General features: G+C 50.8%; 12 protein-coding genes across 12 annotated transcripts; 4 read left to right on the forward strand and 8 right to left on the reverse strand.

The window, feature by feature from the left end:
* Positions 1-45: 45 nt before the first annotated feature.
* Positions 46-914, reverse strand: N7446_003161 (Zn(II)2Cys6 transcription factor domain-containing protein; the record flags this gene model as incomplete). The annotated part of the gene is made up of 4 exons (XM_058511910.1): positions 46-595; positions 645-707; positions 766-779; positions 837-914. The coding sequence occupies 4 exons, from the start codon at positions 912-914 to the stop codon at positions 46-48; spliced, it is 705 nt and encodes a 234-aa protein (XP_058377446.1).
* Positions 915-1206: 292 nt separating this feature from the next.
* Positions 1207-2340, forward strand: N7446_003162 (uncharacterized protein; the record flags this gene model as incomplete). Its single annotated transcript, XM_058511911.1, has 2 exons — positions 1207-1453; positions 1511-2340. The coding sequence occupies 2 exons, from the start codon at positions 1207-1209 to the stop codon at positions 2338-2340; spliced, it is 1077 nt and encodes a 358-aa protein (XP_058377447.1).
* A 570-nt stretch (positions 2341-2910) lies between these two features.
* On the forward strand, positions 2911-3378 carry N7446_003163 (uncharacterized protein; the record flags this gene model as incomplete). Its single annotated transcript, XM_058511912.1, has 1 exon — positions 2911-3378. One exon carries the CDS (start codon positions 2911-2913, stop codon positions 3376-3378), a length of 468 nt encoding a protein of 155 aa, XP_058377448.1.
* Positions 3379-3512: 134 nt separating this feature from the next.
* Positions 3513-5818, reverse strand: N7446_003164 (transcription factor domain-containing protein). Its single transcript, XM_058511913.1, has 2 exons — positions 4190-5818; positions 3513-4138 (listed from the first exon to the last, which is right to left on the reverse strand). The coding sequence occupies exons 1-2, from the start codon at positions 5728-5730 to the stop codon at positions 3568-3570; spliced, it is 2112 nt and encodes a 703-aa protein (XP_058377449.1). The 5' UTR covers positions 5731-5818; the 3' UTR covers positions 3513-3567.
* Positions 5819-6513: 695 nt separating this feature from the next.
* Positions 6514-8794, reverse strand: pab1 (polyadenylate-binding protein; the record flags this gene model as incomplete). The annotated part of the gene is made up of 2 exons (XM_058511914.1): positions 6514-6667; positions 6726-8794. The coding sequence occupies 2 exons, from the start codon at positions 8792-8794 to the stop codon at positions 6514-6516; spliced, it is 2223 nt and encodes a 740-aa protein (XP_058377450.1).
* Positions 8795-9593: 799 nt separating this feature from the next.
* Positions 9594-13627, reverse strand: N7446_003166 (HECT-type E3 ubiquitin-protein ligase). The gene is made up of 3 exons (XM_058511915.1): positions 11536-13627; positions 10480-11476; positions 9594-10417 (listed from the first exon to the last, which is right to left on the reverse strand). Exons 1-3 carry the CDS (start codon positions 13557-13559, stop codon positions 9746-9748), a joined length of 3693 nt encoding a protein of 1230 aa, XP_058377451.1. The 5' UTR covers positions 13560-13627; the 3' UTR covers positions 9594-9745.
* Positions 13628-14136: 509 nt separating this feature from the next.
* Positions 14137-14668, reverse strand: N7446_003167 (mitochondrial 54S ribosomal protein mL41; the record flags this gene model as incomplete). Its single annotated transcript, XM_058511916.1, has 2 exons — positions 14429-14668; positions 14137-14373 (listed from the first exon to the last, which is right to left on the reverse strand). Exons 1-2 carry the CDS (start codon positions 14645-14647, stop codon positions 14137-14139), a joined length of 456 nt encoding a protein of 151 aa, XP_058377452.1. The 5' UTR covers positions 14648-14668.
* Positions 14669-14780: 112 nt separating this feature from the next.
* Positions 14781-17869, forward strand: N7446_003168 (UTP14 family protein). The gene is made up of 2 exons (XM_058511917.1): positions 14781-17545; positions 17600-17869. Exons 1-2 carry the CDS (start codon positions 14867-14869, stop codon positions 17780-17782), a joined length of 2862 nt encoding a protein of 953 aa, XP_058377453.1. The 5' UTR covers positions 14781-14866; the 3' UTR covers positions 17783-17869.
* Positions 17870-18808: 939 nt separating this feature from the next.
* On the forward strand, positions 18809-21913 carry N7446_003169 (glucan endo-1,3-beta-D-glucosidase; the record flags this gene model as incomplete). Its single annotated transcript, XM_058511918.1, has 7 exons — positions 18809-19009; positions 19067-19334; positions 19390-19538; positions 19595-21319; positions 21387-21448; positions 21530-21789; positions 21854-21913. The coding sequence occupies 7 exons, from the start codon at positions 18809-18811 to the stop codon at positions 21871-21873; spliced, it is 2685 nt and encodes an 894-aa protein (XP_058377454.1). The 3' UTR covers positions 21874-21913.
* A 397-nt stretch (positions 21914-22310) lies between these two features.
* On the reverse strand, positions 22311-23357 carry N7446_003170 (uncharacterized protein; the record flags this gene model as incomplete). The annotated part of the gene is made up of 1 exon (XM_058511919.1): positions 22311-23357. The coding sequence occupies one exon, from the start codon at positions 23355-23357 to the stop codon at positions 22311-22313; it is 1047 nt and encodes a 348-aa protein (XP_058377455.1).
* Positions 23358-23652: 295 nt separating this feature from the next.
* On the reverse strand, positions 23653-24351 carry N7446_003171 (40S ribosomal protein eS8; the record flags this gene model as incomplete). Its single annotated transcript, XM_058511920.1, has 2 exons — positions 23653-24184; positions 24278-24351. 2 exons carry the CDS (start codon positions 24349-24351, stop codon positions 23653-23655), a joined length of 606 nt encoding a protein of 201 aa, XP_058377456.1.
* A 662-nt stretch (positions 24352-25013) lies between these two features.
* Positions 25014-25664, reverse strand: N7446_003172 (DUF2470 domain-containing protein; the record flags this gene model as incomplete). Its single annotated transcript, XM_058511921.1, has 1 exon — positions 25014-25664. The coding sequence occupies one exon, from the start codon at positions 25662-25664 to the stop codon at positions 25014-25016; it is 651 nt and encodes a 216-aa protein (XP_058377457.1).
* Between the last annotated feature and the right edge of the window lie 142 nt (positions 25665-25806).

Here is a 25806-nt window from a genome sequence, read left to right on the forward strand (position 1 = left end):
CGGGGTGTCGGGGGAATTCCGACACTACCAAATATGGCTTCGCTTTCACCAGAGAAACTGACGCTGGAACTCAGATGAAGGAGCCCCGTTCCACGAGCTTATTGTCTGCAACGGGACGTTTCCTTCATTTGCCTTGGTTGGTCGCGTCGGGTATTCCTCAATCGAGTTGGAGATGTTGAGTGACGGCGGAGAGAATGTTCCGTTGAATGCGCCTCCAATTCCCGAGGTCGGGATTGAAGCCGAAGCCGAAGTATCATTGCATGTGGATGATCCCTCGTTCTGTAATCGTCTTCTCTTGGGACTTGGTAGATCCTGATGCCCATCCAAACCAGCCCTTTCGGGGTCGGTATAGGCATGCTGCCACCGTCGGATGCCATGAGAAGTATCGAGAGGAAATTGTGACCAAGATTCTATTCCTCTCTTTTCAAGTCTTGGAAATGGCACGTAGGGCGTGCTATGATCTTGGCGGCCCTCTTTGGGAGGAAGTGCTGTGGCAAGTTGCTTGTCTGAGACGTGCGGAAGGAGATTGAGTAGTATGCTCTCTGTGAGCTGGAGTCTGTTTTCCAGTGCTTCTGCGTATCCCTTCTCCGGGCCTCTGTATTGCCGTTAGCTCTGTCTGTAACTCGTCGTTGCCGAGGAAATACCTTCGGAGTTGTTCAGGCCAGTTGCATGGCCGGTTGTATTCGAGACACTGTTCACATACAGGTCTTTTTCAATTTAAGAATCAACACAGTGAGGTATTTGGATACAACCACTCATACTTACTTCTTTCCACTGCACTGCATTTGGCGTTCTGTTAGTGCCAAGTTGAGCGCTCTTATGAGGACGCAACTCACCTTCTGCTTCCGCGACCGACACGCATTACAAGCAATTGTGATACGACCCGGCTTCCTTTCTTTCGTCTTCGATGCCATATTTGCTTTTTGCCTGAATATTGAGTAGACCAAGACATGCAGATGTAGTCGAACGGTGGCGGGATGTGGCAGATCTCGTCGCCTGAAAGTTCTGCCGACATCTCCGGAGAACACGCGGGAGATCATAGCGGCCATTTGGACTAATTCACTTCTATACTCGACACTGGGTGAATTATCAGCCGAGGTCATGTTCAATCGTATGAGACTAACACTGGATTGAATGTTATTTATAGTCAGTCTATTCATACTCTAATTGCATCTTACTTTTTTCAGATTTATACTATAACACAACATGGCTACAAAGCCTTCATACCGTATCGCCTCCATCCCCGGAGATGGAATCGGTCCCGAGGTAGTCAGTGCTGCAATCCAAGTGGTAGAAAAATTGGCAAAGACCTTAGGCACATTCGATATCAACTTCGATCATATTCCATGGGGCACAGCACACTACAAGCAAACCGGAAGCTACGTGACCGGCAACGCCCTCGACACCCTGCGCAGCTACGATGCATCGTTGTTCGGTGCTGTAGGTGCTCCCGGTAAGATTAACTGAGTTTACAGAATCTATAATCCCCCTGCTGACCAAACACGAACAGACGTGCCTGACCACATCTCCTTATGGGGATTGCTCCTAGCAATCCGAGGCCCTCTGCAACTCTACGCCAACGTACGCCCCGTACGAACCTTCCCAGGAACAAAATGTCCCCTCAATACCGCCACAGAAGGCATCGACTGGATGCTTGTCCGCGAGAACTCGGAAGGCGAGTACGCAGGTCAAGGCGGACGGTCCCACGTCGGCCAGCCATGGGAAGCAGCAACAGAAGTAGCCATGTTCACGCGGGTCGGCATCGAGCGTATTATGAGATTCGCATTTGAAATGGCGCAGTCCCGGCCGCGTAAGTTGCTGACTGTTGTTACGAAGAGTAACTCCATGCGCAACGGGATGGTTCTTTGGGACGAAGTTGCTGCTTCTGTTGCTAAGGATTTCCCGGATGTGACGTGGGACAAAATGCTTGTTGATGCGATGACTGTGCGGATGGTTGCGAAGCCGCAGTCTATTGATACTATTGTTGGCACGAATCTGCATATGGATATTCTATCGGATTTGGCGGCTGCGTTGGCTGGTTCGATTGGTGTTGCGCCTTCTAGTAATCTTGACCCCACGCGCAAGAATCCTTCGTTGTTTGAGCCTGTTCATGGGAGCGCTTTTGATATCACTGGGAAGGGAATTGCGAATCCTGTTGCTACTTTCTGGTCTGCGGCAGAGATGCTCATCTGGCTGGGTGAGAAGGATGCCGCGGCTAAGTTGATGGGCTGCGTTGAACGTGTTTGTGCTGCCGGGATTCTGACGCCAGACCTTGGGGGAACCTCTGACACTCAGGGGGTCGTGGATGCTGTGTGTTTGGAGGTTGCGAAGTTGGCTTGAAAGGAGAGATAATCCATTGTTTCGTTTTTTACTTTCTTCACAATGGCCTCGTCTTGGACCAATAGCTTCCATGCAACGGACAAAATCACAGAGAGATTTAACCAATGACTGCAAAAAGCTCTTTATTTTCTAACGTGAGGATAAAAGTCCATGGTGAGAAGAGAATGGCCTTGGAACGATTCCCTTTCGAGTCAAGACATTGATTGCTGTTTCAGTTCATTCATGGATCATTCTACGCTCTAGAAAGATTCACTAACGAGAAGTTTCGTGAAGAACAGAAAGAAAAGGCCTTTGACCTTCCGGAAAGCAGATGAGGGACTTGAAATGCAATTGTCACAGGGAGAAACCCCTTTGTTCTCAACAGAGGTCTAAATGAACGTGTTCAATCTATGAGAATAGCATCATGTCTCAGTCAAAACATACAAATACTCAAATCGCACCCGGAAAATACCCAGAAAGCATCAAACCAAACCTCCAGTATCCAATCTACTGTCTCAACCCCAATACTAACATCAACACTAACATTCAACCTCAAAATCAAAAAAGAGGTCAGTCAAATCCAACAACACCATGGGCTTCAACAAGAAGACTCACCCCTACTTATCCCTACCAGACACTACCTCCATTAGATGCGAATCCTCAGGTCCAGACACCATGGATAACGGAGTAATTAACGAATTCGCAGGTAGCATGTTTTACCTAGATGGCACCCTAATCCAAGAACCCGAATTCTGCCCACGAGAAATCACAAACTGGGTAAACGTCTTCCTAAGTCGACAGGACATAACCTGCGATGACGAATCACTCATGCGCACCGTCGCGACGTGTATTCGCACTGGCGTTGCTACTATCACTGTGCACCCCATGCACCACTCCCACCCGCTATGTATCTCGATCAAGGTCCCCGGTGACTATCACTCCAACAAGGCGTCTATCCTTGCTGCTGCTGAGTTGCAGGCCGATTGGTATAGGCAGGAAATTCGTTCGGGAAAAGTTCGTATTAACAGGAACTTGTTGTTCCGTGGATCATCTGCTTGACCTTTTTGTCTTTGTCTCGCGAGATTTGTTTTAGAGAGATGCTGTTTCAGTGATAGAGGCAACATTGCATATGGCCTTTTGACCTCTTAATAAATTGATTACTTTTATTTTTTTTTTTTTTCGAAAAGTAAACCGTAGATCATTACCATTGCAATCAATAGCTTTGAAAAATGTAGCCGTAGACAGTCCCTAGAAACTAGGAAATTGCTGCCCAAGCACATCAAAAAGGGAATCAAGATTGGCTCCTTCGAACAAGTCGACCATGTTCAAATCGAAGTTTGATATTCCCTCAAAATTAGTAGGATGGGTATCCTGGAAATTCATTTGCATCGAAGAAGGGGTATCAGTGGGAAGGCTCTGGTCGTTCATGTCTGATGGTTGAACAAGGGCTGGCGGGATCGCTGTGAAGCCATGCTCTCTGTCCAATGAATGTCCCCTGTCAATGGCTGTGTCTGGGTGAACTTTTCGATCCCATTGCTCTGAATTGCTCGGCTCTGTGGAGGATCTGTGGTCTTCTTGCGAGTGCAACGCACCGCCTAGTTTTCGTCTTCTTTCTTCGCGTGCATTCAAAGAATCCATAAGCGTGGAGTCTTCTGCAGGGACGCCTCTCGCATAGACGTTGGAGCTGGCTGTTGAATCGGCACGGTGTTCTGACTCTTTAATCTTTGCAGCTAGCACCGCGAGCGACATGTGACAGTGCTTAGCTGTCTCCCATTGATCAGACATTAGACGTAGAAACCCCGAAAACTCATGAATTTCCCTATCAATAGTCAGTAAGCAATAGCAAAGAAAACATCAACAAGGCACATACTGAAGTCCCTTGGTTAGGACATATTGCTTCAACTGGCACGCCAAAGCCAAAACCAGCCCTGACATCCACGCAGCCGATAAAAACCCCGGCCAGAACAAAGCTTGCCGACTATGTACTTGCAACCGCAGTGCCGAAAGAATAGAACGAGCAGCCCCAATGCATGTCTGCAATCCAGAACAAAATTCCGCAGTTGACGGATCCAATGACAACGAAGGCCGGTGAATGATCAAAATGAGATGCTGATATAACACGGTAAAAAAGGGACTAAAATCAAACGGACTATCAACCATTCCAGATCCAGCCGTTTGATCAGATGTTGATGGTTTTCGCTGCAGATCGAGTGGAAGGCCGTTCCACCACTTGTGCACATCCGTCACAAGGAATAAGACTGAAGTCCGCCGCACAGATCGGACCAATATCGACTTGTGGAAGAGTTCTAGTGCTCTTCCTGTGAGGGTTCCGGATTCGACATAGCTTGCGAGAACGGCTTCTTTCCCATGGTCTTCTTCTCTATTCCCAAACTGGGAGTGTGAAGCTCGACGTTTATCACCTCCAGGATGTCCATTTCCAGCGGATGTCGAGCCAAGCGTCTTTTCACTGCTCACTTGGTTTGCCTGCACCCCAGGGGAATGCATCTCCCTCGCGGCAGGTAGACAAACATCGATATCAGAATCCTGAATACCAAGCGGTAAACCCAGAGCCTGACTCAAATACCGATCAATAGCATATCCGCACCAAAAGATGCGCTTTCGTAACTGACGATCATGCGTGGAGAGTTGCTTATATCGAAACGGACACCGGTGAAGACCAGCATGAAGCATTGAGCGTAATACACAGCCACCAACAGTGGATGCCTGTCGCAGTGACATAGTGGCAACGAGGTAAACCTGTATAGCCAGGAGTGCTTGAAGCGACGCAATATCATGCCGAGAGGAGAGTGTCCCGAGAAGCGAGTTGATACTGCCGGGTGATTGGATCTTCGACTCGGATGGTAGATTCAAATCTAGTGCTAGGAGACTCCCCAGGTTGAAGACGCATTGGAAAATTGTTGTCCAGCATGTACTGCGGTGATCTATGCATGAGGGCTGTGAAGGCGGACTTTGATTCGTGGAGTATATCTTCTCCATTGCCTGCAGGAAGGTGGGACCATGCAGAAATGGGAAGAGAGGATGCCAGATTTTGAAGTACATCATCATGAGGCTCTTTGCCATGTCTGGGGGTGGTAGCTTTCCCAGGGCTTCTGTTAATGATGGGTCGTAGGTCCATTCTGCTGGTGACTCCACCTCCGCTGTCGAGGTGTCTCTGACTGATGCAGTGCGCTGTCGCTTTTCGCGAGGTGAGTCCTCGGGACCGACTAGGGTATCTTCTGCTGTGGGAAAGTTTGTCTCTGATGAGTCTCGCTCATTTAGGTCGTTAAATGCTCGCTTGACTGTATTGATGAAGTAGACGCCGCTGGAGCTGCCGACGAATTGGCTGTCCTCGTTTGAGTGTGCTGTCAAGGAACCGATCTCGGGTGTCTCAGGTACGAATTCTGACGCCATTGTGCATATATCATTCCGTGCGAGTGAGATGTTCTTTGAAGGTTTCGAAATGTTCTAGAGGCTGAGTAATCCGTGGGTTACATCCGGGGAGGCTGACTGTAGTGGCCATTTGGTAGAAATCCCCGTGGTGGCGTTTGCCATTAACCGAGGACTGGCAAGGATTGGAATTGTAAAATTTTAGGTGCAAATTTTTACGGTGTTATACGGAGACTCTTCTTAAGAAACAAGGCCACGACCGTTCATTGATTGTTGCTGCTCTGACGAACCCGAGAACAACACTGGGAACAGCTATGCCCTTCCGCGACGAATAAGGAGATCTATGTAGTACTCAATAAAGAGCAAGCAGAAAGCACAAGTATGAACGGAATGGAAAAAGGGAAGAGGATTCGATATCGAAAAGAAGTCATAGCGCCCTGCGAAAGGAAAGAAGACAAGGAATAAAGTGAAGCATAAAGATAAACCGTATCCAGCGCCCAGGGAAAAAAACACTTTTACCGAACTGCCATAAGACACTGCCAGCTAAAGCCGGGCATACTAGAAAAACGGGAAATTCATCGAAAGAATGAAAAAAAAAAAATCCGAATGTCATACCACATTCACTAAACACCAATAAGGTGGCTGCCTAAGACACAAACTTTTCGAACCGAGGGATATCAGGATCAGAGGAAGAGAGATAGGGACGGAAAGGGTAAAAGGTAGGAACAAATGTTGGAAAAGAGAAAGGAAAGGTCATCAAAAACGTGCATCCAAAGATTTCCGAAAGACAGAGGATGAACACATCATTTAAGACTTGTTCTCCTCGGCGGGAGTCTCCTTAGCAGCCTCCTGGGGCTTGGAGTCACCAGCCTCTCCCTCGGTACCCTTGTTCTTCATGTACTCGTCGTAAACGTTGAGAGCCTCGTCGACCTTGCCGCGGAGAGCCTCCTCATCATCAAGCCTGTAGAAAGGTTGTTAGTAAATGATCTCACAAGAAAGTAGGGGAAAGTATAACTTACAGGCCAAGAAGCTCAGAGTTGTCCATCTCAAGAAGCATACCAGTGATCTTGCCAGCGAGCTCGGGCTGCTGAGCCTGGATCTTGGGGTAGAGAGCCTCGCCGAGCATCTGCTTCTGCTGAGCGGGGGGAGCGGACAGGAGAGCCTGGCTAGCGGAGCCGGTCTCGGCACCAGCGGGAGCACCACCGGGGGCGGGCTGACCACGGCCCTGACCACGACCCATCTGGGGACCACCACGGCCGAAGCCGGGGCCACCGCGCATGTTCATGGGCATACCGGGAACCTGACCACGGCCACCGGCGCCACGGCCGAACTGAGGACCACCCATGGGGTAACCCATGCCGTTAGGAATGCCACCAGGGGCCTGCATGCCCATGGGCATACCCTGGAAGTTGGGGGGAATCTGCTGGTTGGGGCCCATGCCGCGACCACCCTGCTGGGGGAAGGGACCGGGGAACTGGCCGGGGCGTCCACCAGGGATACCAGCCATGACCATACCAGGCTGGGGAGCGAAGGGCATACCGCCACGCTGGCCGGGCTGGGGCATGTAACCCTGCTGGCCGGGGCCGTAGAAGACGGCGGGCTGCATGTAAGGCTGAGGCATACCAGCGGCGGCGGCGGCCTGCTGCTGGCGGATGGTGTTGCGGGCCTGGATGCTAGCCTCAAGCTGGCTGCGGCGGACATCCTTGCGCTGAGCGAGAGCAACGTAGAGGGGCTTGGCGTTGACCATGCGCTGGTTCATCTCAGTGACGGCCTTGGAAGCTTCATCGGGGCTGCTGAAGCAAACGAAACCGAAGCCCTTGGACTTGCCGAAGGCCTTCTTCTCGGACTTCTTCTCAGCGTCCTCACCCTCCTCAGTCTTCTCCTCGGAGGTCTCTTCGGTCTTCTCCTCGGCCTTCTCCTCGGTCTTCTCCTCCTTGTTCTCCTTGTCGGCCTCCTTCTCCTCACCCTCGGGAGAGGGAGAGCGCTCAGCGGAGTCGCGCATAACCTTGGCGGAGGTGATGGTACCGTAAGGAGCGAAGAGGTCACGGAGCTTCTCATCGTCAATGTCATCAGTCAGGTTCTTGACGTAGAGGTTGACACCCTGGTACTTGGAGGCCTTCTCCATGCGGGCAGCCTCGTACTGCTTGCGGAGCTCCTCCTCACGCTCGTGCTTCTTCTGGGCACGGCCAACGTAGAGCTTCTGGGACTTGACGTCCTTCTCGTTCATGGACTCAACGGCGGCAGCGGCGCTCTCGTGGTTGGCGTAGTTAACGAAACCGAACCCACGGCTCTTGCCCTCGTTGTCATGGCTGAGGGTGGCGGAGGTGATCTCACCGAACTTCTCGAACATGGTGCGGAACTCATCATCGGTGATCTCGAGGTCAATGTTCTTGATGTAGATGTTGGTGAAGTTGGCCTTCATTTCCTCGAACTTGCTCTGGCGGTCCTTCTTGGAGATGTGGTGGCCGACGAACACCTTCTTGTCGTTCAGCAGCATGCCGTTGACGTGCTTGATGGCGTTGTTGGCGGCCTCGGCGGTCTCGTAGTGGACGAAACCGTAGCCCTTGGAGTTGGCGAACTCATCCTGGGCGACCTTGCAGGACAGAATGTTACCGAAGGCAGCAAAGGTGTCGTGAAGAGCCTTGTTGTCAATGGCGTTGTCAAGGTTCTTGATGAAGACGTTGCCCTGGCCGGTCTTACGGAGGGCGGGGTCACGCTGAGACCACATGATACGGCAGGGCTTGCCCTTGATCAAAGTGTAGTTCAGGTCCTCGAGGGCACGCTCGCCATCGGGGGTGTTGTTGTAGTTGACGTAGGCGTAGCCGAGGGAGCGACGGGTGACAGCGTCACGGCAGACACGGATGGAGGCGACCTGACCGATGGAGGAGAAGAGCTCGTAGAGCATGGCCTCGGTCACGGAGGGGTCGAGCTCGCCAACGTAGAGCGAAGCCGAGTGGGGCTGAGCATTGGCGCCCTCGCCGGCGGGCTCGGGAGCAGCGGCGGCAGGGGCAGGGGAGCCGTTGGCCTCGGGGGTGCCGTTGACAACATTGTCAGTGGCGGGGGCGGTGGTGGGAGCTTCAGCAGACATTTTGACTGTTTTTACTGGAAAAAGAAACGTTTTAGCATGTGCATGCCGAGCCTATCGCAGAGAGGGGGAGGGGAAGATTGAGGCAGATGAACTGAGGTTACACGACAGTCCACGCGGGTTCTTTGACAAGCCACCATGGAGAGGACGAGAAAGGCGAAGGGATTTCAGGGGAGGGGAGCCATACAGCAAGGTATCCACGAAACAAAGAGGTTGGAGAAATTTCACTGAGCAGAACACACTGCGAGGTATTAGCGGGGTGTAACTCAAGGGTGTCGCATCAAAAATAGATGCGAATACCGAAATGACACGACTCTGAAAAGAAATCGAGTAAAATCGAGGCAAAGACGACGTGACTAACCAGGTGAAAAAAAGGACGATGGAGGCGGTCGTTGAAAGAAAATCTTCCACACAACACACCGCACAATCGGGAGGGATGAGATAAGATAACTGGAAAAATTTTCTGGGGGTTTTTCGTGTTTTTTTAGATTTTTTGCCTTTCGATAAAGATTCGAAAAGAAAAGGGTTTCCCTAAAGAAGAGAGATTGGAGAAGGTTGGTGAAAGGGAAAAAAAGATGAACCGTGAAAGGCGAGGCGTTCTGGAAAACTCAGAGGAGCACGAGATGGGGGCGCTAGCCTGTTTGGGAATGGTGGTTGCCGCTTTAAGGGCTTACCCGATAGGAGTATACAGTGCTGTACTTGATTGATATTGTCTATGTATGGTATTGCTAATTTACTACTATTTACATTCAAACATACGAATAACATCTACTCCGTAGCCTTGGCCTACCCTGGCAAGCCGGGGAAGTTTCGAACAATGGAATGCTCAAACGACCAATAAGAATCGCTTCATTCCTCGACGCCCATGCTATGCATGCAAAACTACAAACAACCTGTCTAGGCGATATACACAAAACAAAGGACCCTCAACAATATGACAGAATAATAATTGTATCAACTCAAGTCAAATCCAGCTCCCGAATTGACTGCGTACAGCAGCTTAGTCTTCAAGGTGCGAGCATCCGAGTACCGCGGCAACTTGAGAAGATTGACGCAAGTACTGGTACTCGGTAGTCGCTCTTCATCTTCACTCGAGTCTCGAATACAGAAATGGGGATTGAGGTGACTGAATCCCAGCAGTGGTGCTCGAGGGGTAGACGTGACAAACCGGATGACTTTCTGTCGCTCGGCGTTGGTCATCTCGTGCAGAACCTGCCAGAACAGTTGGATGGTCGGGTGCTCTAGGTTATCATCGCCGATCACGTACACGCCGCCGTACATGGTGTTTCGGCGGAGATCCTCCACGTCGATATCGGCGTTCTCTCCACTCACTAACGTTTGCAACTCGGACTGGTTGAACATGGACAACCAGGCCGGTTGGATCATTTGGCCGAGACCTTGCAAGAAAGCATTGGTCTGCATCGCAGGTTGCACCTGCAAGCGATAACGAGCCATGTAGGAAATGTAGACCAGTCTGTTCTTGTTGGTCACGGCAATCTGTGAACCCTGTGGCTTCAATTCGGCTGTGGTAGTTCGATTTGTGCCGCCGGGCATCGGAATTGTGTTGTTGACTGTGAAGTCGAGAGCAAAGTCTTCTACATCGCCGGGGTAATTCTTCAGTTGCAACTATAATGGTATGGTCAGTAAGGAAAAAAAAAACATCAACATCGATAAGCAGTGACACTCACCAGACCCTGGTACAGTCCCTCGTCAAGGTCCTTCAAATCATTCAAATTGGCACGGTAGGAAGATTCCTTCACTGCAGACCCAGTACCACCTGTGAGTGCCCACTTCAACAGGAAGAAGGGCGCGAAATTGACATCCACCAAAATCCCTTCGTAGAGACATTTTCCGATGACACGTCCGAGGAACTCATAGCGTCGAAGAAGACCACGCACATCGTCCTGCCACTCGGCACTTGTCTTTGCAAGACCAGCATCACTGAGAAGTTCTTTGAGTTGGTCGACCGCTGCTGGGTTTGGGTACAGCAGGTGCTGGTCATTTTCTGCAAACATGCTCCCGTCATCGTCAGTCTTGAAAGCCTCGGTTGTGACACTAGTCAGGAACTCCTTTGTCACACCACCCCCATCAATACCGGCTTCCATTGATCCAAATTGGTCAATGAAACTGATTTGAATGGGCTCTTTGAGACCATCACCTAGCCCGTAGAACTGGGAGAACGCATCTTCAAACACACTCTCACGTCTGATGTCGGCGTGATGCCGGGCCAGCACATCTGGAGCATTGAACTGACTGTTCATCATGGATTGTTGGGCTACAGAGAGACGCCAAGTCTCAGGATCAACAAATCCATTTCGGCGGCGCTGTTGATCTCTGAGGATGAATTGGCGGAAAATTTGGACCCTGGTAGCGAACGGGATGAAGAAGGGCATGTTCCGGAGAATCTCTAGCCTGGGCGCGATAGCAGCAAGGGCCTTTCCACGAGCGGCCTGCCGTTGACGACGTCGTAGGTTTTCGATGCGGATTGTTCGTAGAGCATGGTTAGAACCGGCAATGCCCAAAGGCTCCACGGTATCGTCGTCTAGAAGATCGGGCTCATCCTCTTCATCATCCTGGAACTGGTGGCGTTTCTCTTCCTCTCCCACGACGGCTGGAATAAACCCTTCCATGTCAAATCGGTCGGTCATAAGCCAATGGTCTTTAGGAAGGAACTTCCGTCGTGAGCTGAAGAGTCGATGGTGGTTAGTAAAGGTACCCGGCCGCAGGGCGCATTTCTAACTTACTCTCGCTCATGTAGCATTCTGAGCAATCCTGTGACTAGCCCTTTGAAATAGTCCAGGGGAATACCTGTAACGCCTGGGAGATCATTGAGTTGTTCTTTGGCTTGGGTTTCATTGAACCGCTCCATTTGCTCGGGAACTTGACTCGCGGTATTAAAATAGCTTTTAAGGTCACCGGTGGACGACGGAACAGGCACTTTGTCGCTCAAGGCGGCAAAGTTCCAATAAAGGGTGAAGGCGAGGTTTTTGAGGAAGACGGTCATCGCTTTGACATCTTCGAGGGGCAGGGCGCTTTCCTTCGTCCACGAGGACTTGGTATTAGAGGAGGCTGTGAACGGGGATGCACTCGAGAAGAATTCTTCGTCGTCCATGACTTTCAAAAGGAATGTGTAGAGCTCAAAGAAAAGAAGAATGATTGTCCACTCCTGGTCACGATCCTCTTGTGGGATTTCGATCCGTGAACCCGGTTGCGGGAGTTCTAATAGCGAAAGAACTTTGGTCGGTTCGTTTGTAATGATATCAAAGACCCGACTGGATCTAGATGCCTGCCAGAAGTACTTGATCGCTGGGATCTTCGTGCTTGGTTGGCCGGACACTTGATCGCCTGAAGGAGCCGAACCCAGATACAACCACATTCGGATATCATCTCCTCGTCGAGGGAATACCCTCAACAAGTTCAAGGCATATGTGGCAAGAATCTTGGCTTCTTTTGACGAGCCAGATTCGCTGTTGGAGAAATCTGTTTGGGTCAGGTGGGACGGTCTGATCCGTGAAAGCAATCCGGTGATGCTACTTTGATTGACAAGACTGGTGACTTGGTCTTTGACGAATGGGTGCAAAGAAGGACCGTTGGATGAGTCGGTTTCGTTGGATTCTTCTGTCTCCAAGCACCGTGTGAGATAAGCAGCTGTTGAGTTCAGCAACTCAGATACTACAGTCAAGAAACCAAGATCAGGGGCTCCAATGTTAGCCTGACCACCTAGGGCGTATCGATGAAAGTAGATCAGGTATGCAAGCAGCCAACTTCGAGCCGTGACGTCCTGAAGGGCATAAGAACTTGCCTTCGCTGGGTGCATGCATGACCCAATCGCCGAAGCCAGTACTTTGTAGTTGATCTGGTGTGCCAATCCATCCAGTCCGCCAAGATAGGCCGCTAAGTCCGGGACGCTCAGATATGAAATGGCAAAGGCTTCATAAGCTGCCATCGTTTCCGATGTGATTGGCCGTAAAAGGGCAATAGTAGCATTCACAACATGTTCTGGTGCCAGATTACCACCCAGAGACACAAGGTTCTTTGTCAAGTGCGCCATGGCACGGTAGTAGGTGTTGGCAATCATTGCCATCTTCTTCGGTATCAAGTCTACCAAGAAAACCACCGTCCGGAGGAGAGGTAACACCGCTTCTCCATGAGTCGGAGTAATCGTTGCCGAGCCGAGGGGATACAGAACAGCGATTGCCAGCCGTTTCAAGAGCTCGGTCCATTCACCTTCCGTGGCGATCGTAGGCAGGGCGTGGAAGGTCTTCTCAAAGACGCTGCAGAAGTACAGTAGACGTAGGATGTCTTCTGAATTCCTCGGCGACCCCACAAACTGAACGAACAGCCTGAGTTGATTCAGACATTGCTCTGCGTTGGCGTATGATGGTGGAGAACAACGCAAGAGACACTGTAGACGCTCAACATCTGTCGTTGGAGCCCTATCGTTGCCCTCGGTTAAACTCAAAGCATGCTTGGCCCTCTCCCATTCAAATGTGTCCCATTCTGACCTCCACTCCTTGTATGTTGCTGTTCTGCTCCGGTGGCCCCGCCAGACTCGCTGGATGACGCGAGACGCTGTCTGTCGGTCTCTCTCCTGCTGCCTTAGGAGTCGTTCGCGCTGGGCAATTGCGACTGCGGTCTCGGGGTTTGCGGCATGAGGGGTAGATCGAGTAGGGGAGTTTCCGGGGAATGCAGCAAAGGGATTAGTGGCACGGCCGCTGAGGTTCACCTGTCGCGGGCGACGAGAGTTGCCTGTGAATGATTGGAACATGATGCAGCTGGAGCTGCCCTGAGCTGAAAAGGAAGACTCGCTTTAGGTACAAACGAAGCAGCCCGCATTACGGGGTTGAAAAGATGAAGAACTATGACATACGCCGATATGGAGGCTTATCGTTCCTTATATGCACGTGCCACGCCTGTTTCGCGCTTATGTTCCGACTTTGTTCTTATTTCCACGCTCCTCAGTCGTTGTGGCTATTCCGGGGCTTATAGGTATAGATAATGCAGTATCACTGGATACTATGGAACAACTGTGCTATAACATAGAATCTTCTTTCAAAACAAGACTCCACGGCCCGGAGTTATGCGGATGCCCGAGCATGGCCACCGATGCCTCTAAAAAAGGAGTGCACCGTCCAATTCCAAACGAGGTTGTAAATACTATAATACATGGGATATATATTCAATCGGCCAGCGGGGGAAGGCCCAAGGTGAGCATTTGATGCTGCACAGGTAGATGATTGCGGATGGTATGCTGAGCTGGACACAAATGTTAGTAGGCACTCTTATGTGCTGGATTGGAAGTATACTAACATTCAGCTGGGGCTCACAGACTCATGAGATGACTATCATTGATCCGAGGTACCCTCTGTCGACTTCTTGGACTTCTCGGACTTCTCGGACTTCTTCGACTTCTTAGGGAATGGGAATTTTTCAAAGTAGGCCTCGCGGGTGTCGGCCCACATGTTCAGATAATCGGCGCCCTCAAATCCTCGGATCACGGTGACTGTCTTGCCATTTCTTTCAAGGTCTTGCACGTAATTTGAAGGCGTCGGTCGCATGTGTTTTGTGACGAAGGGAGTGAGCTTCAGCGATGTTAGCAGGGCTCCGAAGGCATGCGGAATAGCATTAACCACTAACCAGGAATGGTTCTTTGGTGCTCGAACCCTCAGGCAGTCCAGGCAATTCAAGCTTGGCTGCAGGGATATAATTGCGATGCTTTTCCACCTGGGATCTGTACTGGCCCTTCTTGTCGAAGACACCCATGGAGCCGGTCCGGTTTCCCTTGTAGTATCCGCCATTGACTTGCTTTGTGGTCAAGCGCAAGCGCATGAGCATTGGTTCCGTAGGCTTAAACATGATGCCGGTTCGAAGGTGGGCAGTTGATGGAGTGGAAGTGTTGCGGGAGACAAAAGTCGGCGAATGATCGGGTCGCGCTAATCTCCGCGCCGAGAACTTTTTTCTGCCAGGAAAAAAGTTCAACGCAACTACACCCCTCTTGAAAGCAGCCGTCGGATGATTCAGTACTTTGACCAGTACTAATCTGAGGCTTCTATTCTATTATATTTTAATTTCGCCATGCCTCGCAGCCAAACTCAGCTGCGTGGTCCCAAAGACCGCTCGGCTCAAAAACCAGCGCAGAAGCGGAAGAACGGCCGGGCCCTCAATGCGCTGTCTATTGCAGAGAAACAAATTCCAAGCAAGTTGGGTGTTCGACGCAGTCGACTAGGAGCCTACGATGACGGTTCCTTCAACCGCAAGCGAAACAATCAGGAGGGCGATGACGACGAAGATGAAGAGGCCCAGCATCACAAGCGCCGCAGAACCGAAGACACCGGAAGCCTCGACGGCGGCAGCGATAGTGAAGGACACGAATGGACACTTGGACAAGTGAACAGTGACGATGACAGTGAACTGGACAGTGACGAAGCTCTGGGCGAGAGTGACGAAGAGCGATTTGAGGGCTTCACTTTCCGCGCATCCAAGTCCAAGTCCAAGTCCAAGTCAAAGAAAGCGGAACCCAAGGCGAAGAAGCCCAGTGAGATCAACTTGGACGAAGATGTTGATGAGTCCGAGGAGGAATCTGAAGGTGACTATGACGAAGATGAAGACGATGACCTGGGAGAGGATGCTGTTGACCTCGCGACTGCTTGGGATATGAACACTGCTGCCGAAGAGGAGGACGCCAAGGAAGTATCAAAAAAGGCCAAGCGGGCTGCCAGGGACGACAGTGATGAGAATTCAGGATCAGAGGGGGACAGTGAAAGCGAGGAGAGCGACGACGACCTTTCTGTCTCAGACGATGGTGCAGACAAGCACGGTCTATCAAAACTACAAGACTTTGTCCAGGCTATGGAGACTGGAAAGCCTACAAAACGTACCCAGAAGTCACAAGAGCAAGGCAAGCCTTCGGAATACGGCCTAACATCCTCCAACAAATTGACTGTCGCCGATCTACTCCCTTCGATTACGGATTCTCGCCTCAAAAACTCACTCAAGCATATTGACTCTGCCCCTCAGACGTCCAAGACTGGGATTCCGGGCAAGCTAGACGCTCCTCTGGCCAAGCGCCAGCAAGATCGTCTTGACCGTGCTGCGGCTTACGAAAAGAGCAAGGAAACTCTTAACCGATGGCTCGAAACTGTCAAAGCCAACCGCAGGGCCGAGCACCTGTCGTTCCCTCTGCCTGATCCCGAAGCTGAGCAAAATCACAAGATGGATGTTGCCAAGCCGCAAAATGACTTGGAAAGCGCTATCCAGAACATTCTTGTGGAAAGTGGACTCGCTGAGGCCGATGGCAAGTCGGCCGAGGACCAGATCCAGAGTTTCGAAGAACTGCAGGCTCGCAACATTCCAATCGAGGAGATCCAAGCTCGACGCACTGAGCTCCGCAAGCGACGTGACCTACTCTTCCGAGAGGAAGTGCGTTCTAAGCGCATCAAGAAGATCAAGAGCAAGTCTTACCGCCGTGTTCACCGCAAAGAGCGCGAGAAGCAGGAGCAGCAAGAGCGCCAGGCACTTCTGGAAGCAGGCGTGGATCCAGATGAGATGGACCAGGAGAAGAGTGAGCGCATGAGAGCCGAAGCTCGCATGGGCTCCAAGCACCGTGAAAGCAAATGGTCCAAGGGTCTGAAGCAGAGCGGTCGTACCGCGTGGGATGAGGAGGCACGCAACAGCGCGGCCGACTTAGCCCAAAGAGAGGAGGAGTTGCGGAAGAGAATCGAAGGCAAGCGTGTCTCTACTGGAGAAGACGACTACTTGGAATCGAGCTCCGAATCAGAAGAAGACGACCCTTGGGCTGAGGATGCTTCCGATGTGGAACGACAGAAGATCCAGAAGAAGCTCATGGCCCTCAATGGTGATGATGTCGATGAGGACGTCCCTAAGGGACCTCATGCTGACCTCTTTGCTATGAAATTCATGCAAAAAGCCGATGCCGCCCGCAAGGAGCAAAACGATGCGGAGATCCGCAAACTCCAGCGTGAGCTTCATGGAGAGGAGTCCGAGTCTGAGGCGGATTCAGAGGTCGGTCGACGAAAGTTCGGCAAGTCGACGAAGCCTGAGCAGAAGCCTCGCAAGCCATTGCTCAAGAACGAGTTTGAAGAAGCCCTTAACTCCGATGATGAAGACGCACAGGCAGCGAGAGCGGGATCAGACGATGATGTTAACATTGTTGTCGACGCTCCTGCGAAGCAGAAATCGACACCCATCAAGAATGTTTCACAACCTTCACGCAACTCTTCCCATCAGGAGAAGGAAACCCCTGCCGAAGAGGAGAATCCTTGGCTGGTTCAGACTGAGCGGACCAATCGTCGTCGGGCTGGCCCAGATGCCCAAGAGACTATCGATATCTCGCTTGATGTTGCTCCTCAAGCTGCTCCAGCAAAGCAGCAGAACAAGAAGCAGAAGAACACCAAAACAGCTGCCGCAAAGCAACTGCATGCCGAGAATGACAGCGATGATGAGGAGAGCGTGCCCGTCCTACTCAAGAACCATGATCTTGTAAAGCGAGCCTTCGCCGGCGATGAAGTCGTCCAAGATTTCGAACAGGATAAGATGGACACCATCGAAGACGAAGGCGACAAGGTAGTAGACAACACCCTCGCAGGCTGGGGTAGCTGGGCCGGTGACGGTGTCAGCAAGAAACAGCAGAAGAGACAGAAGCGTGATCTGACTACTGTGGAGGGTGTGAAACCCCAGCAGCGCAAGGACGCCAAGCTTGATCGGGTGATCATCAACCAGAAGCGTGTCAAGAAGGTAAGACAATCTTTTTATTTTATCAGTGGTGACTGTCCGCTAACTTTGTTATAGAACGTAAAATACATGGCAAGCCAGTTGCCACATGAGTTCGAGACCAAGCAACAGTACGAACGGTCTCTGCGCATGCCTCTGGGTCCTGAGTGGTCTACCAAGGAGACTTTCCAGAGTGGTACCAAACCTCGTGTCATGATCAAGCAGGGCATTATCAAGCCTATGCAGAAGCCCATGCTCTAAATGTATATATCTGGGGTTGGGAATGTGTGTTCAGTTGTATATCCAGTGCCATGAACTGGCACGACCCATTACCACGACGTGTTACAGTTTCGTCAAAAAAAGCATCTACATTGTTCACCTTGTCACAGCCGTAGTTCGTATACGAGTAATATATCACCTGGTCTCTACTGTGAGCATGCGACGGCGTCACTTTACAATTGCCCAGCCTTTCCACATGGGATCAATGTTGTCACGCTGCAGAATGGTAATTATTTATAGATGGGAATGTTAGTCTGCCGGTGCTGGGTGAACAGCCTGCTGATCAGGGCATGCGCGATGAAAGGCAAAGATGTATGGTATTGTCTGTAAGAATCATAATCTCGTGATTAAGGTGGTATAGACGCTAAACTAAAGGATATTGACCGTGTAAATATTCAACGTGGATGTTGTGTTTACTACTTTTCTACTCCACACGGTGATCCCTTGGCAAAATGTTGCCTGGACTTAAAACGTCTTCACTTGCAATATCAACCAACTCAATTAATATCTAACTTACTACATCTACTTCATCTTTAATGTAAGTTTACGGTGGCCATGTTTACGCCGCATTCCTGTTGGTGGGTTTCACGTCGATACCCGCATGTTTTGCTGTGACGCCCTACATTGCTGAGCACACGCTGCCCAAAGCCCCGGGCCATTCTTCCCACTGTATCGAGGATTTCACACTGCTAACTCGCATTATGATCGACAGCTGCGGATTCTTTCTGCCATTCACAACAAATCAGCCCGTGTCTTGCCCCAATTTGGACGAGAGCTGAGCACCGAGGAATTAGTGCCATCTCCTGGAATCCATACATACTTGTAAGTCTACTGCCCTCGCCCTGGAACTTTTGCCTTTTGTCAGTCCTTCGTCGCTCTTTACACGCCCTAGAAGTCGCCCTCGTCTAGTGATTCATATCCAGTTGGAATGAATTGAGGAATAGCAAAGACTCTATATACAATTTCGATCTCTTTCATTCTTTTATCTGTATACGAACTATTTGCATCATGGAATCATGCTCCAAATGGAAGGCGACAGCCTTGCTAACTTGGCTTCTAGCCGCGGAATCAGTCAATTGTCTGCCGCGTGTGGGAACTGCAGTTAGAGGTATACTGCAGGGAACTGCCACAGAGCCTGAGACGGCTTATAGAACCCAATATCCGCCTACGAACGAGGAGGATAGACTATTTATTCCGGAATCTCACCCTGTACGTTTTGTAGACATGCATTGGGTTGATACGGCGTGATGTTAACCTTTAAATCAGGAATATCGCGCGGCTTTGGAGTTTGACGGCCGTCCACCGCAGCCTCCATTCCCGCAGTTTCAACTCGAAAGGTTTGTTCACGGGTTGAACGACTTGCTAGGTGTGCCAGAACCTACTACTGCTTCGGCACCAACAGTTGCAGCGGAACCTGCTCCTGTCCCAACGACAGCTTCGCAGCAGCACTCACAAGCTACGGCGCTGCCTGTTCCAACCGTCGGAACTACTACAGAATTACCAAAAGCCGAACAAGCTGCGACCTCGATAGCACGTATGTGTGAATGAAAAAGCATGGGTTCTTTTATGCGGCATGCTAATTTTCACAGAACCTGTTCCCACAGTCTCTTCTCCTCCCCCAGCTCAAGCAGATCATCCTAAGACCATGAACGGTCAGGACATCTTCAGGCCTGTTGCGACTGGGGCTGTTCCTGCCAACATCAAGTCGAGGCATGATCACCCTGTGCAGAACAAGCATGTAAGCTGGCTCCAATTTGGATTATCACATGAATTGAATACTAATTTCATGCATAGGCCAACGCCACCGGTCCAATTGAGACCAACAAGTTCTACGCTGGGCTTTTCCTGGGCACTCAGACCAATGCTTCCTTCACGCAACCCTACTCCCTGGCATGGTCCAAGGGCGGTGGTTCACTTAAGAGCTGGGGTATGGGCATTTCCCATGTCGAGCCTCACATGCTTGCCTACGGTCCCAAGAATGATAAGATTCCCGGAGAGCCAGTGTCATACTATATCAACCCAGTTGGACTTCAACACCTAATTCTCTCAGCAACTGAGCTCGGCGAGTCCAGTGTTATGGACATTGAAGATCCTAAGGCTTTCTCTGCCCATGCTGTCCTGAAGCGTTCTGGAGGCTCAGCTCAACAGATTACTTTCCCCGTTGTGCAAGGCATGGGTTACACCACTGCTATCTACAATGACTTGCAGCCTCTTATTGAGAGTGGTGTCTTTTTCAGAAAGGTTGTTAGCGCTGGTTCGCCCCGACATGGTATCTTCAAGTACAAGGTTGATCTCGAAGATGACACTACATGGCTCATGTATGCCACGCCCACCGACGGTAAAGACCCGAAGTTCAGACTGGTCTCGAAGTCCAGCCTGCGTGGTTCCCATGGGTTCTCCGGTACCATCCAGCTTACCAAGAACCCGGCTGGTAAGTCTGGCGAGAAGTTCTACGATAACTCGGCTGGTGTGTACGCTGTTTCCGGAGAGATCTCCGGCTCTGTCAGTGGCAATGAGGGCAGCTACAGCCTCTCCTGGACAAAGGCCGGAAAGCAGCCTAACGGAACTCCCTTGCTCATGTTCGCTCTGCCTCATCATGTCCACTCCTTCGACAAGGCCACTAAGAGCCGTATCACCAATATCCACCTCCGCAGCACAACAAAGGGCAATACCACCGCTGTCATTGGAGAAACATGGACCATGACGGAGCAGAACCTGCCTGTCGACATGGGCTTCGCCCCTTGGACAACCACCCATGGCAGTGTACACGACCTCTCAACCACCGCCCAGCACGCCATTCTCAAGGCCGCTCCCCACGAACTAAAGCAGAACATCTCCGAGCAAACCGACCTCAACAGCATGTACTACAGCGGCAAGGCCCTGAGCAAGTTCGCAACTCTGGTCTACACCGTCAACCAGCTAGGCAACAACGTCGACATCGCCGCGGACGCCTTCCAAGAAGTAAAGAAATCCTTCGCTCGCTTCGTGGACAACAAGCAACAATACCCACTGGCATACGACACCGTCTGGAAGGGCGTTGTCTCAACAGCCGGCTACGCTGGCGACCTGAACCAAGATTTCGGAAACACAGCGTACAACGACCACCACTTCCACTACGGCTACTTCATCCAAGCAGCAGCCATCATTGGTGCTCTTGACCCCAGCTGGCTAGCAAAGAATAAGGAGTGGGTTAACATGCTCGTCCGTGATGCGGGTAACTCCGTCGACAACGACCCTCTCTTCCCCTTCTCGCGCTCATTTGATTGGTACAACGGTCACTCGTGGGCGAAGGGTCTGTTCGAGTCTTATGATGGAAAGGATCAGGAATCCACGTCGGAGGACACCATGTTCGCGTATGCTATCAAGATGTGGGGACAGACCACCGGCGATGCAAGTATGGAAGCGCGTGGTAACATGATGCTGGGCATTTTGAGTCGCTCGCTTCACAACTATTTCCTCATGGAAGATGATAATGTTAACCAGCCGGCGAACTTCGTCAAGAACAAGGTTACTGGAATTGTGAGTATCATCGATAGTCAACAATCACCCATGTCTGTTATGAGTCAGATACTAACTCCCCATCTAGCTATTCGAGAACAAGGTCGATCACACAACCTACTTCGGTGCAAACCTGGAATACGTCCAAGGGTGCGTCTATCCCAACCAGCCTCTCCTTCGCTCTGCCCTTCTCACCCTGATCACACACTAACCAAAATCAAAATCATATAGTATCCACATGCTTCCATTGATGCCTCACACCCCCTTCACCCGCCGCAAGGAGTTCGTCCGCCAAGAATGGAACGCCATGTTCTCAGCCAATGCCTCCACACCTGCCGACAAGGTCGAGGGTGGATGGAAGGGCGTGCTATACGCCAACCTAGCCCTCATTGATCCCAAAGCCGCCTGGGAATTCTTTACCCAGCCGAACTTTGACTATAGCTGGATTGATGGTGGTGCGACGCGTACTTGGTACCTGGCTTTCGCTGCTGGTAAGTCATCTCTTTTTCCTTGTTTTGATGGGCTTGTTTTGCAAAATGCTAAAAATTTCATTAGGTCTTGGTGGCGCGCCTTGAATGTTATCTTTTTAGGTCTGAGTTGTAATGGAGTTGGAAGACCTTGTTTTACTTATTGTTTCCTTCTATTTCTTTTTTTCATGATTTTTTTGGTAGCCATTTTGTGTGCTACAATGCGTATATATTAGATTCGGCTACTGGTTAAGGTATAATTCCCCAATGGTTCTTAACTTATTAGCTGTTTTGAATTCGTAGAGAATTTGAAATGTTGCTTCGTTGATAATATATTCCACGGTGCGGTTGGCCGTAAGACTGCTATATATTTTTCCAAACTAGATTTGCTTCTTTTCCACCTCTATGTTATCGATGATAGAACTCTTTGTCTCTCATAGTCCCACCAAGCTATTAATTCAATATACCCTTCCTAAAATCTAGAGTGTAATGCTGCTAACATTGACCACTCCAGGAACAATATAAACACAGAAAACCAAAACACACTATCCCCTCCCCCTTTCGCTAACAGGAAGTTCCAAATCAACAACCCAAGGCGCATTCCTCGGCTCATACTGAACAGTAACAACACTAGCATTAACAAAGAGCGTCTCCTCCCCAACCCTCAATGGCCGTTTCGCGCGATCACTAACATCACAATACGCACCCCTGAACTCCAACATATCCTCCGGATCCCCAGGCACATCTTCAAGCTTCACACTTCCAACCTCACCCCCATCCTCATCCCAGATACCCCGCTGCGCACCCCATCCTTCATGGATATGCCCAAAGACATGCAACCGCGGTCTCGCGCGCCACGCCGCCTTCTTGAGATGTTTACAACCGACATTCAAGTCAGGCGGGACGGCATCTAGGATATCCGCTGGTGGGCCGTGTGTTAGGAGGATATCAATAGCTGGGAAATCTGGTATTGGGTTCTTGGGTGGCGGAATTGATGATCCAGAAGGAGGAATATTGAAACGGTCTTCACTGAGCGGATATCCAAATGCCCAGTTATAAAATTCGGGTTGGTAAGGCGAAGCATAAACAGTAAATGCCGCACCAGTCGACAAAGTAAACGAGTGAATGCCTTCTTCGAGGTAGAGAATGCCCGCACTCCGCGCAGCCTCACCCGTCCAGAGATCCTTAATCGAGCGGGCGTAGGCCTGTAACTCCTTCTTATCTGGGGGATTGGAAGAAGCGCGCAGAGGTGTTTGGAGGGTGTCATCGTCTGTGAGGAAGGTTGTGCTGTTGCCCAGTTCTTCGGGTCGCTTGTGGCGTTTGTAGCCGTAGCTTGTAAAGTAGTCTTCGTCTAGGGTTATGTCGTGATTGCCTGATATTACGAGTTTGAGTTCGGCGTCTGCTTCTTTGAGCATTTGGAGCATTGTTTCGTTTTCCTGGCGGTACCCCACTTTTGTTAGGTCGCCGGCGTGGAGGAGGATGTTTGCGCTTGGGAGGGGGTGGCGGTAGGCATTGTTTGTTTGCTGGGGTGGGTTTGGAGGGAGGGTGTGTGTGTCTGAGATGAGGCAAATGCGCGTTTTGATTGTTGACATGGCGGGACTGGGAGTTGGCAGTTGGCAATGGTAGTTAGAAGTGGTAGTTGGGGAGTTGTAGGAGGGGAATGAGGCGGCAGGTAGGGAGCGGCCGTATCTACAATTCAACAGTTACGGGTAAAAACAAATGAACTAGGAATAATTCCCATAGATTGACGGCTCAGAGCTCTACAGACAATTTGCATCTCATGGATGCCCAATTCATGACATAGCTGAAACTCCGATAACCACCCGTTGCAACAACACACACGCGGCCCTCGCCGAATGAGCTTTCCCGAATATTTTATTTTTTCGTTTACTTGCGGATAGCCTTCTGGTAGAAAGCAAGCTCCTCACCCTCCAGAATGTAACCGTCGACACGGCCGGACTGGCCGGGGCGAGAGGCAACAACGGCGAACAGACGACCGGACTCGAACTGGCGCTCGATGGCGGACTCAGCCTTGCCGGACTCGGCGAAGCGGGCAGCCTGCTTCTTGGCGACGGAGGAGGACTTCTTCTCCTCGGTGACCTCGGCGGTCTTCTGCTGGCGTCTACGACCAATGGGCTGGCCGTAGTGGGCCTCGAACCACTGACGGAAGGGGGCAGCGTCGATCTGAACAACGGCGGACTTGGTCAGGGTGTTTGTGCGGACCAGCTCGTTGTTGGAGGGGTGGAAGGACACTCCAATGACACGGGTCTTGCGGGAGATACCCTCGGAGCCCCACGAGAAGTTACCGGAGTCCAGACGGAGGGCACGGAACTTCTGGTTGCCACCACGGGTGCGGACAAGGTGAATGCGCTTGGAGCCAATACGGGTGTTGGCGGGCTGGCGGCCCTTCTCGAACGCTCTGTAGAACGACTGGTAAGAACATGCTCCGACATATGTGGTCCAATTCCTCGACGGAAAACTTCAATTTCAACTTGGGGGTGTAGAATCGTACCTCTTCTTGCGGTAGGAGGCGCGCTTAGCACCAGTGGCGCTGCGCTTGTGGCGAGAATCCCGAGAAATACCCATGTTTGCGGTTGATGGAGGGGTCTAAGTCGAAGGACACTGGTTAGATATGGGTCGATTGAAAGCCCTGAAGTTTTTTCCAATCCTTCTGTTTCGTCTCAAGCACCGCACAAATCAATTTTGGAATATCGGAATAGTATGGCGACAGGTTGTAGGATGGTCGAGAGTAGAGAAAAGGCGAGACAGAGTCGAAATTTGACGATTGACGATTGACATTGAATTTTGAATATTGACCAAGTGTCGAAATTGACGGCGCGAGCGAAACAGAATTTTTGAGGGCCAGGAAGGAAGATGTCGATAACTCACCTCTGAATATGCAGCCCTTCACCGGAAACGCGGATAAGTTGTCGTTGGGTTGTCGTGGGAGTTTGAGGTCGTGGAGTCGCTGAATTTCGCAGGGCGCAGTGTGTCGCTCGCTTGTGTAGTGCCCTAACCGACACTAGGCTGCTTTGGGTTTAGAGTGACCAGTCACTGACTGGGTCAGCTGATTGATGAATCAGCAGATCACGTGCACATCGGTATCAAACCTTCATTTGTGCTTAACATGAACTAACTATTATAAACTGATGTGGCATCTTATGGCTCTTTATGCTATTGCTTTATTGCATATATTTATGGACCAGCCCGTTGACTATTTAGCCAGATTATATCAAAATTAACCAGCTTTACTCGCTCTTGCCTCTCTTCGCCCTCTCCTCCTTAACGATAGCCCCAATACGCTGGAAACATCCAAAGCCCTCCACCAAGCACGACGAAACCCAAGCAAACCACAACCCCGAGAAAACCGGCACACCAAGCGGCTTCAGCCTCCAAACCGCCAACAGCGCCGATTCAAAAACATGAATAACCACAACAGCAGGAAACAGGTACGGCTGGATATTGTAGACAAAATGCGCAAAGTCAGGCACATACTTGTATCCCAAGTACTCGTAGACCACCGATCCTGGGAGCAGATTGCTGCGCTGGAAACAGCTGGCGTAGGTGAACAGACACAGAGCAAAGATTACAGCTTGGAAACCGCGGGGGCCTCGGTATTCGGTGAGGGTTACGTCGCTGCGACCTAGGCGTTTGAGGCTTTCTTTGTGCATTGCGACCATGCAGCCGCGGGCTTCGCTGTATGATTTCATTGCTGGGTCGATTGGAACATGGTAGCGGGTGCCTTTAGCTGTGATTATCAGGTTTGAGAGGTTGATGTCTTCCAATTGGGCGGTTTTGGCTTCGGTGGCTGAGATGCTGTTGTAGGCTTGTAGGAATAGGGCGAGGGAGTCTTGGTGGTCGGCATTCATATGCTTGATGATGAAGTCTTTGGAGGACATGGTATATAGTTGGGAATTGTATCAATTGGAGAGGTGATCAAGTAGAAATTGGAATTTGAACTGAGTAGAGGGAGGTCAGGAGAATATGGATCCGTGCCAAGACTCGGGCCTCGGCTTGTTTGCCATGTGTGTCTATAGTTGA

This window comes from Penicillium canescens, assembly GCF_028828765.1.
Source record: "Penicillium canescens strain IBT 15451 chromosome Unknown utg000002l_segment0_segment0, whole genome shotgun sequence".
NCBI lineage: Eukaryota > Fungi > Ascomycota > Eurotiomycetes > Eurotiales > Aspergillaceae > Penicillium > Penicillium canescens.